The 16231-nt window shown below is 37.6% G+C and overlaps 1 protein-coding gene across 2 annotated transcripts in view; it reads left to right on the top strand.

The window, feature by feature from the left end:
* The window catches only part of WDR70 (WD repeat domain 70), a 303275-nt gene that overhangs the window by 108029 nt on the left and 179015 nt on the right, over positions 1-16231 (top strand). For both annotated transcript variants that reach the window (XM_072757062.1, XM_026016676.2), the window contains exon 9: positions 15773-15849. In XM_072757062.1, the coding sequence (XP_072613163.1) occupies positions 15773-15849 (77 nt within the window). The remainder of the gene's footprint in view (positions 1-15772; positions 15850-16231) is intronic.

Raw genomic sequence — 16231 nt, 5'->3', positions numbered from 1 at the left:
TATTTCAACTCTAACCAACAAGTAGCTGTAAAAGACCTATTTTCTGGGGCTTGCCTTTAAGACCTGCTTGGTCTTGGTGAGTTGTTGGGTTGCTGCGTGGACAAAATGTAAGAAGTGAAGTTCTAAGGACTGGACTGAGCAGCATCCATTTGTAGAATCCCTGAGTCTGGGAGTGGGAGAAGAAAATGGTAAACTAGGACGTAACTGGGATATGAGCAGACTGTGCATTAGATTACAGGCAGGGATGCTAGTAGAGGTGGAGTTCAGTTAGGCAGAGGGGGAGAATGCAGGTGTAGAGGGGTCTGCAAGACTGAGGAAACCAAGGCAGTTTAGGCTATTTAGAGATTCTCTGTCCTGTTCCATGTGTATATCCTTTCACTAATACCACACTGCCTTGATTATTGCCTCTTTTTAGTATATCTTAAAATTTAGTTATGTGAGTGCTCCAACTTTCTTGTTTGTTTCAAATTGTTTGGGCTATTTTAGTTTGTTTTTTAAAAAAGTTTTTATTTTAATTCTGATTAGTTAACATACAGTGTTATTTATTAGTTTCAGGTGTACAGTATAGTGAGTCAGCATTTTAATACATCACCTGGTGCTCATCACAAGTGCACTCCTTCATCCCTATCACCTATTTCACCCATCTCCCCTCTGGGGACCGTCAGTTTGTTCTGTAATTAAGAGTTATTTTCTTGGTTTCTCGTGCTCTCTCTCTCTCTCTCTCTCTCTCTCTTCTTCCTCTTTTGCTTCATTTCTTAAATTCCACGTATAATTGCAGTCATTTGGTATTTGTCTTTCTCTGACTGCCTTATTTCTCTTAGCATTATACTCTCTAGCTCCATCCATGTCCTTGCAAATGGCAAAAATTTCATTCTTTTTTTAAAAAATATTTTACTTATTTATTCATGAGACACACACACAGAGAGAGAGAGAGGCAGAGACATAGGCAGAGGGGGAAGCAGGCTACATGCAGGGAACTTGACATGGGACTCGATCCCGGGTCTCGAGGATCACACCCTGGGCTGAAGGCAGCGCTAAACCGCTGAGCCACCAGGCTGCCCCATCATTCTTTTTTTTATGGCTGAATAATATTCATTGTGTATATATACCACCTCTTCTTTATCTGTACATCAGTACATCAATACATTTATCAATATACTTGTGCTGCTTCCATAATTTGGCTATTATAAATAGTGGGTCTATAAACATAGAGATGCATGTAATCCTTTGAGTTAGTGTTTTTGTATTCTTTGGGTAAATACCCAGTAGTGTGATTGCTGGATCATAGGATAGTTCTATTTTTAACTTTCTGATGAGCCTCCATACTGTTTTTCCCAGTGGCTGTACCAGTTTGTATTCCCACCAATAGTACACAAGCTTTCCTTTTTCTCCTCATCTTTGGCAAGATCTTTTTTTTTTTTTAAGATTTATTTATTTATTTATTTATTTATTTATTTACTTACTTACTTACTTACTTACTTGAGACACAGAGAGAAACAGAGAGGCAGAGACACAGGCAGAGGGAGAAGCAGGCTCCACACAGGAAGCCCGGCATGGGACTTGATCCCAGGTCTCCAGGATCATTCCCCAGGCCAAAGGCAGATGCTAAACTGCTGAGCCATGCAGGGATCCCAATCTTTGGCAAGATCTGTTGTTTCTTGAGTTATTGATTTTTAGCTATTCTGGCAGGTGTGAGGTGATACCTCATTGTAGTTTTGATACTAGGCTGTTTTAATTTCTTTATTTTTTTACATACATTTTAGAATTATCCTGTCTATACATACGAAGAATCCTGCTAGGATTTTGTTTGAAATTGTTTGAATCTAAAGATCATTTGGGGGGAGTTGCCTGTGTGGCTCTGTCAGTTAAGTGTCCAACTCTTGATTTCAGCTCAGGTCATGATATCAGGGTTGTGAGATCGAGCCCTGAATGGGGCTCTTTGCCGGGTGTGGTGCCTGCTTAAGATTCCCTCTCTCTCCTTCTGCCCTGCCCTGTCCTGACACCCCCCCCCCCCCCACCAAGCACACACTCTTTCTCAGAAAAAAAAAATTTTTTTTTAATTAAAAAATATTAAAGGTCATTTGTAGAAGATTGACATCTTAACTATATGGAATCATCAGCAACAGTATCTCTCTCATTTATTTAGGTCTTCTTTTTTTTCTTTCATTTAGGTTTTCTAGTTTTTAACATAGAGCTCCTGAACAGATTTCATTAAACTCATATTTAATTTATACTTTTTTTTTTTGCCATTGTAAATGGCATCCCTTAAAAATGCCTAGTAGAATTTGTCAGTGCAGCCTGGAGTTTTCCCTTTTTTCAAAAAATTTTAACTCTGAATTCCATTTATTTAATAAGTATAGGACTGCTCATGTTATTTCATTGTTCTTGGGTTGATTTATTATAGTTTGTGGCTTTCAGGGAATTGTCCATTTCCTCTAAATTAGCAAATTCATGTACATAGAATTTTTAGTAATATTTCTTTAGAGTCATTGCTCATATAATTTCTCTTTTTTCCTGATATTGGAAATTTATGTCTTCTCTTTTTTTCTTGGTCTGGCTAGAAATTTTTCAATTTAACTGATTTTTTTTGGGGGGGGGAACTTTTTTTTTAATCTCATTCATTTATATTTCTCTGTTATAGTTCTGTTTTCAACATTGATGTCTATTCTTATGCTTTCTTTCCCTTTTCTTTTCCTAGTTTTCTAATTCCTAATATTTTGAGGTGGATGCTTTAATTATAGAGACTTGCTTTATCTGATCTTCTTTTTTTTTTTTTTAAGATTTTATTTATTCATCAGAGACACAGAGAGAGGCAGGCAGAGACAGAGGCAGAGGGAGAAGCAGGCTCCATGCAGGGAGCCCAGTATGGGACTCGATCCTGGGACTGTGGAATCATGCCCTGAGCTGAAGACAGATGCTCAACTGCTGAGCCACCCAGGTGTCCCTATCTTTTCTTTTTTTAAAAAGGTTTTATTTGTTTGTTTGTTTATTTAGAGAGTGTACAGGTGAAGGGGAGGGGCAGAGGAGGATGGAGAAAATCTCAAGCAGGCTCCCTGCTGAGCATGGAGCCCGATGCAGGGCCCAGCTTCACAACCCTGAGATCATGACCAAAACCAAAATCAAGAGTTAAATGCTTAACCAACCGAGCCACCTAGGCACCTCATAAGTGTATATACACTTATAATTGCTATGTCTTTTTAGTGAATTGATCCTTTTATCATTATATAATGTCCCTCCTTATCTCTTGTGATTTTTCTTGTTCTGTTGTCAACCTTGTGTGATATTAATATATCCACTCAAACTTTTTAAAAATTATTGTTTGTTTGGTATGTTTCTTTCTGTATTCATTTATCCAACAACATTTTTTGAGTGTTTACTAGATGAAGCCCTCATAGAATTTATTTCCCAATGGGGAGACATTGAAAAAATCCAAAAATATATATCACAAAATCAGAGAGTAGTAAGTGCTATGAAGAAAAATGAAGCCAATTAAGGGGATGGAGAGTGACAGGGGCTTTTAGATAGTATAGTCAGGGCAGCCTCTCTGAGGGGGTGGCATTCAGGCTGAGACCTGGATGAAGGATCCATGAAGGAGCCAGCCAAATGGATATCTGAGAAGGAGCCATACAGAAAAAAGAACAGCAAAAGCTGCTCTGTTCAAGGCTCTGAGTCAAGATGCTTGTTGTAGCTTTTTCAATTCTTTATTTTTAACCTTTGTATGTCATCATATTTTCAGTTGGATTCTTGAAAGAAATGTATTGTGGGGTCTTGCTTTTTAATGTATAATGGTAATCATTGTCTTTTAATTGGTGTATTTAGCTCATTTAGGTTTAGTGTAATTATTGATATTGTTGGATTTCTACCATTTCTGGAGTTCTCCCATTTCATTATTTTTGCTTCTTTCTGTTCTTTGTTATATATGCTTCATCTTTCGTGATTTCTTTTACACTATCTGAGTATTTTTAGAATGTCATTTTGTTTACCTGTCAGATTTTAATTATGTCTCTTTGTAGTTTTTTAAATGGTGGCTTTAGGGAACTATAAAAATGTATTTTAAATTTTATATAATTTACTTTGAATTACTATTTTACCATTTCAAGTAAAAAATAGAAATTGCACAACCACATAGGCTCTTCCTCCAGTCCTCATATAGTTGTTGTATGTGTTATATTTATATACATTGAAAATCCCATCAAGCAGTGATAATAATTTTTGTTTTCATCAAAAGTTAAAGGTGAAAAATATTATTCCATTTACTCAGATATTTACCTTTTCGTTTCCCTTCATTGCTTATATTCCAAGTTTCTCTTTGTTATCATCTCCCTTTTACTTGAGGAACTTAATTTTAGACTTTCTTTTTTAATTTTTAATCTTGAGATCGAATACATATACCATAAAATTCATCCATTAATGTGTATCTTCAGTAGTTTTTAATATATTCAGTGGTTTTTAGTATATTCATGGAATATGCAGCCATCACCACAATCAATTTTAGAACATTTGTATCCTCCCCAAAAGAAACTACTGGAGATAGTAAAAATATCAGTGGTTGCCAGGAAAAAAGGGGCAGAGAGTGGTGATTAGGCAGAGCACTAGGAATTTTTAAGACAATGAAACAAGTCTGTATGATATATGATGGATATATGTTATAAATTGTCCAAATCCATAGAATGTACAATATCAAGAGTGACCCTAATGTAAACTGTGGAGATTGGATGATAATGATGTGTCAGTGTAGGTTCATCAGTTATAATAAATGTACCACTGTAGCGGGAATATTGATAATAGGGGGAAGCTATGCATGTGGGGGCCAAGGGATAGACGGTAAATCTCTGTATCATCCTCTCAATATTGGCTTGAACTTCAAACTGTCCTAAAAAGAGTCTCTTCAAAACAAAATATTTGTCTCTTAGCCATCATCCCCAACTCTACCACCCCTCAAAGCCCTATGCAACTACTTAGCTACTGTCTATTCTGGATATTTCATGTAAATGGAATCATACAATATGTGGACCTTTCACTTAGCATAATGTTTTAAAAAGTAATCATGTTGTGGCATGCGTCAATATTTAATTTCTGTTCATTGCAAAAATAATATTCTGTTGTATGGATATACCGCATTTATCTCTTCAGTTGATGGACATTTATGCTGTTACCACTTTTTTACTATTAAGAATACTACTATGAACATTGATTTACAAATTTTTGTGCAGACATATGTTGTCATTTCTCTTAGGTGTATACTTAGGAGTGGAATTTCTGGGTCCTGTGGTAACTCTGTGTTTAACATTTTGAGAGACTGACAAAATGTTTTCCAAAGTGTATGTAACATTTTACATACTCACTAATAGTGTATGAAGGTTCCAGTTTTTCTACATCCTTATCAATGCTTATGATTTTATTTTGTTGTTGTTCTTAGTAATAACTATTTCAGAGGATGCAGAGTGTCTCTGTGGTTTTAATTTATATTTCCCTGGTTAATTATGTTGAACTTCTTTTTGTGTTATATATTAGCCATTTGTAAATCTTTTAGAGAAATGTCTATTCAAACCCTTGCCCATTTTAAAATTGTGTTGTCTTTTTATTATTGAATTCTAACAGTTCATATATTCTGGATATTAGTCCTTTATGAAATATATGGTTTGCAAATATTTTCTTCCATTCTTTGGGTTGTCTTTTCATGTTCTTGATGGTGTCCTTTGAAGTGCAAAAGTTTTAAATTTTGATGAAGCTCAGTTTATTTTTTCCTTTGTTTTGTGCCTTTAGTGTCATTGCCTAACCTATGCTCATGAAGAATTACACTTATTTTTTCTCCTAAGAGTTTTATAGTTGTAGCTTTTACATTCATGTCTGTGATCCATTTGGAGTTAATTTTTGTGTATGGTGTGAGGTAGGTGTCCAACATGATAAGTATTCTTGAAATAAAGAATTTTTGAATTTTCATGGCTAATTTTTTGAATTTTCATATGAAATATATGATCAATTTTTTCAATGTCTGTAACATTTCTTTTCTTTTTTTGTAACATTTCTTTTAGAGCAGGTTTATTGGTGACAAGTTCTATTAGTTTTCTTTCATTTCACAATGTGTTTATTTCACCTCCATTCCTAAAGTATATTTTCTGTACATTTAACTTGGCAATATTTTTCTTTTAGCAGTTTAAAAATGTGGGTCCCCTGTCTTCTGGCTCTATTTTTAAAGAGTACCCTGCAGTAATTCCCATATTTGTTGTTGTTATGTAATGTGTTTTTTTTTTTTTTTTTTTTTTGTTTGCCTTAAGGATTTTTTTATCTTTGGCTTTTTTTTTTAAAAAAAGATTTTATTTATTTATTCATGATAGACATAGAGAGAGAGAAAGAGAGGCAGAGACACAGTCAGAGGGAGTAGCAGGCTCCATGCAGGGAGCCTGATGTGGGACTCAGTCCTGGATTCCAGGATCGCATCATGGGCCAAAGGCAGGTGCCAAACCACTGAGCCACCCAGGGATCCCCATATCTTTGGCTTTTAATAATTTAATATGTGTCTAGGTGTAGGTTTCAAAAATGTTTTTTATTTATTATTTTTGTTTTTAGTTAGTTCATCCTTTCTGGCATTCTTGAATCTGTAAATTTACCTCCTTCACCATATACGGGAGATTTTTAGCCATTATTTCTTTAAATATTTGTCTGCACCTGTCTCTCTTCTTCTAAGTCTTACTGAGTACTAAATTTTTTGATACTGTCTCATAGCTCTTTGATTTTTCTCATTTTTTCCTGTTGTTTAGACTGAATTATTTCTATTGATCTGCCTTCAGGTTCTTTAAATTTTTCCTTTGACATATCCTTTCTACTATTGGGCCCTTTCAGTGATTTTTAAATTTCCATGATTATATTTTTCAGTATGACCACTTTGCATTTTTTAATAGTTTTTCTTTGCTTAGCACTTCTGTCTGTACATTTGTTTCAAATGAGTTTGCTTTCCCCTTGCGCATGATGGCCATATACATTGATTTTAAGTCTTTTTCTGATAATTACAACATTTGGATCATTTTGTGGTTGGCATCTATTATCTTATTTCTTGGGAGCTGGTTAGATTTTCCTGGTCCTTTGTATGATTAATTTTGGATTGTATCTTTGACATTTTGAACATTGTGTTATGATATTCTTAGCCCTGTCCAAAACCTCTGGGGAATGCTGGGTTGTTTGTTTGTTTGTTTGTTTGAGTGTGTGGTTTCTTTTTCAGCTGAGACTCAGTCTGATTAGTTTTAGACTGTAAGTCCTGATCTGCTTCCTATGAGCTGTTTTTCCTTACAGTATTAATTTTCAAAGCATTTGTATGCTATTCTGGGTTTGCCCCATGTGCATGTACCCAGGGACCCGTGGTGGACCCTGGCGGGTAGTCCACACCATCTTTAGTTCTCAGTGCTTTTCTTAGGTTGATTCTGGTAGGTTCCACACAGTGTACCTCAGAAGTATTTGCAGTACTTTTAATATGGATTTAAAGGGTATTTTTCTCCAGTTTTCTTACCCCTTCACCCCATGATTTTCCCTTTACTCTCTTGCAGAGGGTTTCTATTCTGATGTTCTTGCTAGAAAATCAGACACTCGTTTTGTGCAGCATAGCAGTTTCCATGAATGTAGCTTATGCCTCTAGACAAAGCTGGTGTGGGATGGAAAAATAAAAAAATTCTTTACCCCACAGCAGCTGTTTCTTATGTGTTGATGGGAAAAGGCAGTGTACCTGTTGTTGGCATTTACCTGTTGTAAAATATAGGGTATCAGAAGGGTTCTATTCTACATATGTTGGTAGGTGATCGCCTTTGTTGCTAATACTGGCCTACTGGAAAGCATGGTGTATCAAAAGTGCTCTGTCCACAGGGCTTGCTGTTATTGTTGCTTGTGGTTCAGGAGAGTGGGCACCATGCCTCTTTGTTGTTGGCTCTTTCCCAGTGTAGGGTCGGGAGAGCCAGCAAGTATCCTCCCTGAAGGACTGCTCCTGTTACTGAGAAGACAGCTGCTGTTTTGTTTCTGGCACTCGTTGCTCTCATGGCCTCAAAGGGCCACTGCTGTTGATTGGGAAGATGAGAAGTACCACTCCAGAGCCAGCGCTTGCCTGGTGTGAAAAGGAGGAAATCAGTAGTTCTTTCACCTGTAGAGACTACTTCCATTTCTGGTGCCAGCACTGAGGAGAGACTTGCAGCTTTGTTGTTTGTGCTTGGCTGGCATAGGGTAGGTCAGATCACTAGAGCTTTGTCCCACAGGCTCTTCATCACCCACCTGCCACCCCTATGCCTTAAAGAGAGGAATCTTTCTTTTTGGAACTTTCTGTCTGCTCTTGCTCTCAGCTGTTAGTTATGACTGCCCCAGAGCCTAAGTCAAGAAACAGAGAAGGCAGAAACCATTCCTGACTGCTCTTTAAGACCAGGGTTTTATACCCTTTTTGTCTGCTCATATGCACTATTCATCGTCTTCTGGTAGTTCCTTGTTCATTCATTCGTTTCTTCCTTCCTTCCTTCCTTCCTTCCTTCCTTCCTTCCTTCCTTCCGCCTTGCCTTCCCCTCCTTTTCCTTCTCTCCTTCCCTCCCACCTCCTCTCCTTGCTTCCTTTCCTTCCTCCCAATGTGGACCCTAATGTGGGACTTGAGATCAAGACCTGAGGTGAGATCAAGAGTCAGACACTTGGGCAGCTGCGGTGGCTCAGCAGTTTAGCACCTCCTTCAGCCCAGGGCAGGATCCATCCTCCCTGCATGGAGCCTACTTTTCCTTCTGCCTGTCTCTGCCTCTCTCTCTCTCTCTCTCTCTCTCTCTCTCTCTCTCTTTCTCTCTCTCTGTCTCTCATGAATAAATAAATAAAATCTTAAAATATAAAGAGAGAGACACTTAACTGAGAGCCACCCAGGTGCCCCTTACTTTCCTTATTTTGTTTGTTTTTTGTTGTAATCAGATGGAGAGATAGAGTAGACTGTGTATGTATTCCATTAGGAATGAAATTGTAATCTCCTGTAAAATATATTTTAATTCGCTCCAGTTCTGTGATCAAAATTATGAGCTAGGATTTCAGTACCTGTTCTTGACTGTGTGCAGCAAAACTGACTCTACCTAACTTAATGCATAATGAGAATGCTTGAAGTTTAGTGGACTACACTTGTGAAATGAAGGAACAATGTCCTAAGCTATGCTATAAACCTGGCTGATAAAATTGTGGTGGTCATTGCTGGCAATTGGATATCCCAGAGTACCACTGCTCCTTAAGAGCAGAGAATTTTGTCTTGCAGGAGCTGTGGTATTGCTTTCCTTAAGGAGTTTGCTATGATCTGAATATCCTCCAGAATTCATATGTTGAAATCATAACTCCCAAGGTGATAGTATTAGGAGGTGGGGCCTTTGGGAGGTGACTAGGTCATAAATGTGGAACTCTCATGAATGGGATTAGTGCCCTGTGAAAATGGCCCAAGAAATTTTTCTTACCCCTTCACCATGTGAGGTTACAGCAAAAAGACAGCCTTGTGAATTAGGAAGTTCAGGCACTAAATCTGCTGGCACCTTGATCTTCAACTTTGACTTCTGGAACTATGAGAAAAAAAATGTTTATGGTTTATAAACCACACAGTTTATGGTATTTTTGTTATAGTGGCCCAAATGGACTAACATGGAAAGTTAGCACTCCATTGTCCTTGAGTTACAGCTCAAGGGCATTGTAGTTGCTGGAGCTGGATTGTGTTCCTGTGTCTCATCTGTAAGGGAGGCTGGCAAAGTTAGCACATGACTTTTCCACTTCTCTATGAGAGGTAGTCTCTGTCTTCTACCAAGAGTCATTTTGAGGGGAATTTCCTAAATAAAAAAGAGAGTTCATGTTCTTGGCCAGAGAGAATGACATGCTGTTTTTGTATAGTCACCATTTACACAACACAGTTGCTTAGTTCTCAAACTGCCTTCATCTGTGGTTATAGTCCAAACCCAGTTCTTTAGGGAAACCGGTTGTCTTTCTCTTTAAAATATATCTCACATCTTACCTCTGAACACTTTATTGCTGTGCTAGGGTCCTGGCCACTATCAGTGTTCACATAAAACACATCACTATCTTCTTAATTCCTGTTTTGATTTTGCAACAGACTTTTCTTCACAGAGTAACCAGAATAAATTTTAAGTGTTTATTTTGATATAATTTCAAGTTTACAGAGAAGTTACAAGAAGAGTATGTAGAACTTCCTTACATCCTTTTTTCAGATTCATCAGTTGCTAACATTTTGCCTCATTGTTTTATCGTTCCCTATCCCTCCTTTCTTTCTTCTGCAACTAACACAGACTCTGTCTCTCTTCCCTTCCTTCACGCTTATTTACCCCCCACTCACATATGCATATGCACATATATAAGAATTATGTGTGTGTGTGTGTGTTTAATATTCCCCAGCTTTTGAAATGAGTTGCAGCCATCATACTCCCTGATTACTAAATTCTTCAGTGTGGTTTTCCTAATAACATTATAACTTTTTACATAACCATGAATTTAACATTGATAAAATACTATTATCTAATTCATAGTCCATAGTTGTCTCAATAACCGCCTTTATAATTGTTTTCCCAAGCTCAGTAGTCATATCTTTCTGTTTCTCTACTTGGAATAGTTCCTCTGCCTTTTTTTTTTTTTTAAGAATGATATATTTGAAGACAATAAGTCATTTATTTTGTAAATGTGTAGAAGTTATAAATATGTAGCAACAGATGTAGGATTTGATTTTGCCTGTTTTTCCTCATCATTGGAGTTTGGTTATACATTTCTAGAAAGTCTGTCATGGAAAAGCTATTGGGTCCTTCTTACATCCCCGTATCAGGAAGTACGTGATACCAGTGCACCCCAGTATTGGCAAAGTTAATTTGATCACTTTGTTTAAGGTAGTGTAATCCCAGATTTCTTCTCTACTCTTTTCTCCTTGTAATTAGTAAGTAATTACAGGGAGATTTTGAGAGCAGGGAAGTACCCTCCTTATTAATTATCAAGCTTTTCTTCAGTAGTATTAGCATTCATTGATGATTCTTGCTTGAATCAAAAATATTTTGTTTATTTTTAAAGATTTTATTTATTTATTCATGAGAGACACAGAGGGAGAGGCAGAGACATAGGCAGAGGGAGAAGCAGGCTCCCCTCCGGGAGTCTGATTCAGAACTCGATCCCAGGACCCTGGGATCATGCCCTGAGCCGGAGGCAGATGCTCAACCGCTGATCCACCCTGGTGTCCCACTTGAATCAGTTACTGATTGTCAAATGGTGATTTTTCGAACTCTATCATTCATTTTATTTTATTATTTTACTTTTTTAAAGATTTATTTATTCATTTATTTATGATAGACATAGAGAGAGAGAGAGAGAGAGAGAGAGGCAGAGACACAGGAGGACGGAGAAGCAGGCTCCATGCACCGGGAGCCCGACGTGGGACTTATCCCCGGGACTCCAGGATTACGCCCTGGGCCAAAGGCAGGCGCTAAACTGCTGAGACACCCAGGAATCCCCCTATCATTCATTTTATATTTATTACCATTCTACTACAAAGAGGGCTTTCTTTTATTTATTTACTTATATGTACCTAGGAGTTCCTATTTTAGTCACTTTTTTATAATCCATGACTTTATTTATTTTGATGCTCTAATTGTCCCAGTGGAAGCCCCTCAACCTGCACTTTATTGTTTAACATATTGGCCTCATTTTTGCACTTTATTATTTTTTGGCACAACCAAATGTTCCATGTTCATCTTGTATGAACAAGAATCAAACATTTCTTCAAGGAGCCCTATTTCCTTTTAGGGGAGAATGCAATTTAGAAACCGGGATCTCTGTGCTAGGGTCGCTGGGGTGTCATTGCTTCCAGCCAATCTCAGTACACAAAGCTGGAGCATAACTTACACACATACATATATACCTGTGTTTACATCTGCCTGGTAGAAATCATGGATTCATATTGATAGTATCCCTGATTTCAGTCAAATTCCATAGGTTCTATTCTAGTATTTCTTCTTTCCACTCTTGCTAACTCCCTTCTTAAAAGAGAGAAATTCGACTTCCATTGCGCTCAAAAACATTTCTTCATTTGCTTAATTCTTCATTGCAATGAGAGCAGTTTCAGAATTGTTAATGCATACCACTGCAAAGAAGAAACAAATGTATTAACTAGAATTCAATATTTATTTATAGTTCTTTTGGTCTTTAGCTTGAGAGTATATATTAGTTTCCTAAGACTACTGTAATAAATTAGTACACACTTGGTAGCTTAAAACAACAGAAAATCTTGCACAGTTCTGGAGGCCAGAATTCTTGAAATCAAGGTATTAACATAGCCATGCTCCTCCCAGCAGCTCTAGAGGAATCCTTTCTTGCCTACTCTAGCTCCTGGGGTGTTCCTTGGCTTGTGGCAGCATAATCCACTCTTTGCCTTTATCTTCACAGAGCTTTCTATTTGTGTCTTCTCTTCTTTGTTTTAAAATAGATTTTTAAAAAAGATTTTATTTATTTGTGAGAGACACACGAGAGAGAGGCAGAGACATAGGCAGAGGGAGTAGCAGGCTCCATGCTGGAAGCCTGGTATGGGGCACTATCTCTCGACTCCAGGGCATTCTGGGCCAAAGGCAGGCGCTAAACCACTGAGCCACCCAGGCATTCCTCTTCTGACTTTTTAAGGTGACATTCACAGCTTCTAGTGATGAAGGCATGAGTAGATCTTTTGGGTGGGGGTCCCCATTTAACCCAGTACAGAGTATATGGTTACTTGGGCAATTGCCTTCTGTTTATTCTTTCAGTGTATTTGTTGTTTATTTGAAATACAGTAGGGTCATTTGCTTCTGTTTATATTGAATTTTAGGTTTCTCTCAGCCTTGTTTTTGAATATGCAAAGCAGCAGTTTCAGAAGTCTAATAATAATTTAATAGATATAGAATAATAAGTTGTGGTGACTATAATTAAGGAAATGGACAGATACTCTGGTAGAGAACAACAGAATGGTCCATATATACTTAGATATAGGGCTAGGTCCTATTATTTGAATAAGTGGTATATAAACTGGGATTGAAGGAATGAGAAGCCAGTCATGTAAAGGTGGAAAAAAGAGCTTTTCCCACAAATGTAAAAGCGTGTGAGAAGGCCTTGAGATGGGGAAAGAGCTGGTTGTATTAGAGGAAATGAAAGAATGCCGTGGATTAGTGTCTCTTGGGGAAGAGGGAACACAAAATTAATGCAGTTGTAAAGAAAGCAAGAGCCAGAACATGTGAGTTATTGTACACTGTGTAAAGAGGTTGGAGAGCAAGTGGAGGACAATTAGCAGTGACATTTTTGGAAGTGTGTGTATTTACAGATTTATTTATTTATAAGAGAGAAAGAGTACAAGCATGGAGTGGGGGTGGGCGGGGAGGAGGGGTAGATAGAGAAGGCAAGAGAGCCTTAAACAGACTCTACTGACTGAGTGCAGAAGACAATATGGGGCTTGATCTCATGACCTGAGCTGAAACCAAGAGTTGGATGCTTAACAAACTGTGCCACTGAGGCACCCTAAGAATATATTTTTAAACATTTTTTTAAAAAAATTTTATTTATTTATGATAGTCACACAGAGAGAGAGAGAGAGAGAGAGAGGCAGAGACACAGGCAGAAGGAGAAGCAGGCTCCATGCACCGGGAGCCCGATGTGGGATTCGATCCCGGGTCTCCAGGATTGTGCCCTGGGCCAAAGGCAGGCGCCAAACCGCTGCGCCACCCAGGGATCCCTAGGAATATATATATTTTTTTTTAATTTTTTTTTTTTTTTTTAAATTTATGATAGTCACAGAGGGAGAGAGAGAGAGGCAGAGACACAGGCGGAGGGAGAAGCAGGCTCCATACACCGGGAGCCCGACGTGGGATTCGATCCTGGGTCTCCAGGATCGCGCCCTGGGCCAAAGACAGGTGCCAAACCGCTGCGCCACCCAGGGATCCCCCCTAGGAATATATTTTTAAAAGACTGTATTGAGGGACACTTGGGTGGCTCAGTAGTTGAGCGTCTGCCTTAGGCTCAAGTTGTGGTCTTGAATCGAATCCTGCATCAGACTCCCCACAGGAAGTCTACTTCTCCCTTTGCCTATGTCTTTGCTTCTGTTGAGGCAAAGTGAAAAGTTACATGTCTCTCATGAATAAATAAAAATCTTAAAAAAGACTATCTTGATTGCTAGGTGGAACATAAGAGGTAAGAATAAAAGTGGAGAGACTAGGGGCAGTGTATAATAACTGACATAGAGGTATGAAATAATGTTGGTTCCTCTAAGAATGGTGAGGTGAATAAGGAAAAAAGTGGATAGATTTAACATGTATTTTGGGTTGAACTGACAGAACTAGCTAGGGGATTGAATTTAGGTGGAGAGAGGGTTTTAGGTTTATAGTTTGTAGTTTTAGCAACTATGGAAGAAGTTGATTGAAAATGAAGGAGACATTAAGAATTAAGGTTTCCCTGTTGGCCTACTATTATGTTTGAAATGTCTATGCAGATGTCAAGTTGGTAGTTAAATGTGCAATCTTAAACTCAAGAGAGAAAATGGAATCTCAAGCTTCCCATCTAGTCCCATTACTTTAGTTCATACTTGCCTACTGCACATCTCTGGGTCTCCATTGGTACCCTGTAAACATAAGCAGATTGTCAGGAGTTGGCCAGATCCTGTTTGAGGTATTGCGGGCAACTTGGACTATAGATGATCTCCAGGTTTATATGTGGATACTCCAGTTCCATCCAATTCATTCTTTCCAGAGAGCTACAGTTATTTTCCTTCTAAGTCATTTAAATATGTACATTTTACTCCTTACTCCATAGCTTTAGTTTGGACTCCTACAGAATAAGAGATTTCTGCCGTTATTAGATACTAGGCTTTTTTCTCCCCCATCTGAACATATTGTATGAAATCACTCTAGCTGACTTTGCACCTAGAAGGGAAATGTGTGTCCATGGTATATTCATGTTTGATATGTACTCTGTGTTTGATACGGTATGTATTATGTCTGTTCATATACCAATATTACATTGTTTTAATTGCAGTATTTTTATGTAATTAGAAGGTCTAATCTTCTTGAATCATTTTACAGATGTTTCTCCATTTCTCACATATTTATTCTTACAGATGCAGAATCAAGCTTGTTGCCATATTTTTAGCAAGTGTGGATTTTCCCCTTCAACCTCTTGCTTTTGTCTTGGTTGTTTGTAAATACTTTCTATTCTTATTTTCCAATGAGAAAAGAGTCTTTATTTTTTTTATTTTTTTTATTTTTTTATTTATTTATGATAGGAACACAGTGAGAGAGAGGCAGAGACACAGGCAGAGGGAGAAGCAGGCTCCATGCACCGAGAGCCTGACGTGGGATTCGATCCCGGAACTCCAGGATCGCGCCCTGGGCCAAAGGCAGGCGCCAAACCGCTGCGCCACCCAGGGATCCCGAGAAAAGAGTCTTTAAAAAAGAAGGGCCTATCTCCTATTATGGTCTTTCCCTTTGTTTCCTAAAGAGAGGCTGTCAGTTTCCTTTCTATTTCCTTCCTTATTAAGCACCTGTCCTGTATTAACACTGTGTTAACTTCTGGGCAGGGGAGTTATACAGTAAATTAAACAAAGTAATATAAACAAAGCATATTATGAAATAAAATTGGTAGGATATAATATGTTTCTAATTAAAATAGTGTGTTCTTGAGAGGATTAAAAGTTTTACTTTTAAGTATGGTATGTCAGTTTCTGGTCCTTTTATTTATTGTTAAGAATCTTTTAAAAATGTCTTTTTTTCTTATACTTTTATTTTTTAAGGGTCATACAGCAATGCTTCATACTGGTTCATGGCATCCCAAGATAAAGGGAGAATTTATGACTTGCTCAAATGATGCGTGAGTACTGTTGATAATTCACTTAATACCTTCATATCTTTCAGTGTTTTTTTAAGCAATTGTATTATAATAAACTTGCGAATAAAGTAGGAGATTAGAGTATTAGGAATCCTGATGTTTACATATTCTTGGTCTTTACTTTGATTTTACCTGGTAGTATCAGGTTTGTTTAAATAAATATGGAAACTTTGAAAAAGAGTTGATATAAATTCCAGTACAGTTTAGTAGCGAGCTCAGTGGATCAGACTGATGCTATTAAGTGGACTCAATTGACTTTTTGAGGTTATGACTGTTACTTTGTTACTTTTTATAGTAAAGATTCACTTGTATCTGAGTCTAATACATAATATATGTTTATTTTTTAATGATTGCTTTTTGAAAG

This window comes from Vulpes vulpes, chromosome 4 (assembly GCF_048418805.1).
Source record: "Vulpes vulpes isolate BD-2025 chromosome 4, VulVul3, whole genome shotgun sequence".
NCBI lineage: Eukaryota > Metazoa > Chordata > Mammalia > Carnivora > Canidae > Vulpes > Vulpes vulpes.
Note: the sequence above shows the minus strand (reverse complement) of the source record. Positions and strands in the feature narration are given on the sequence as shown.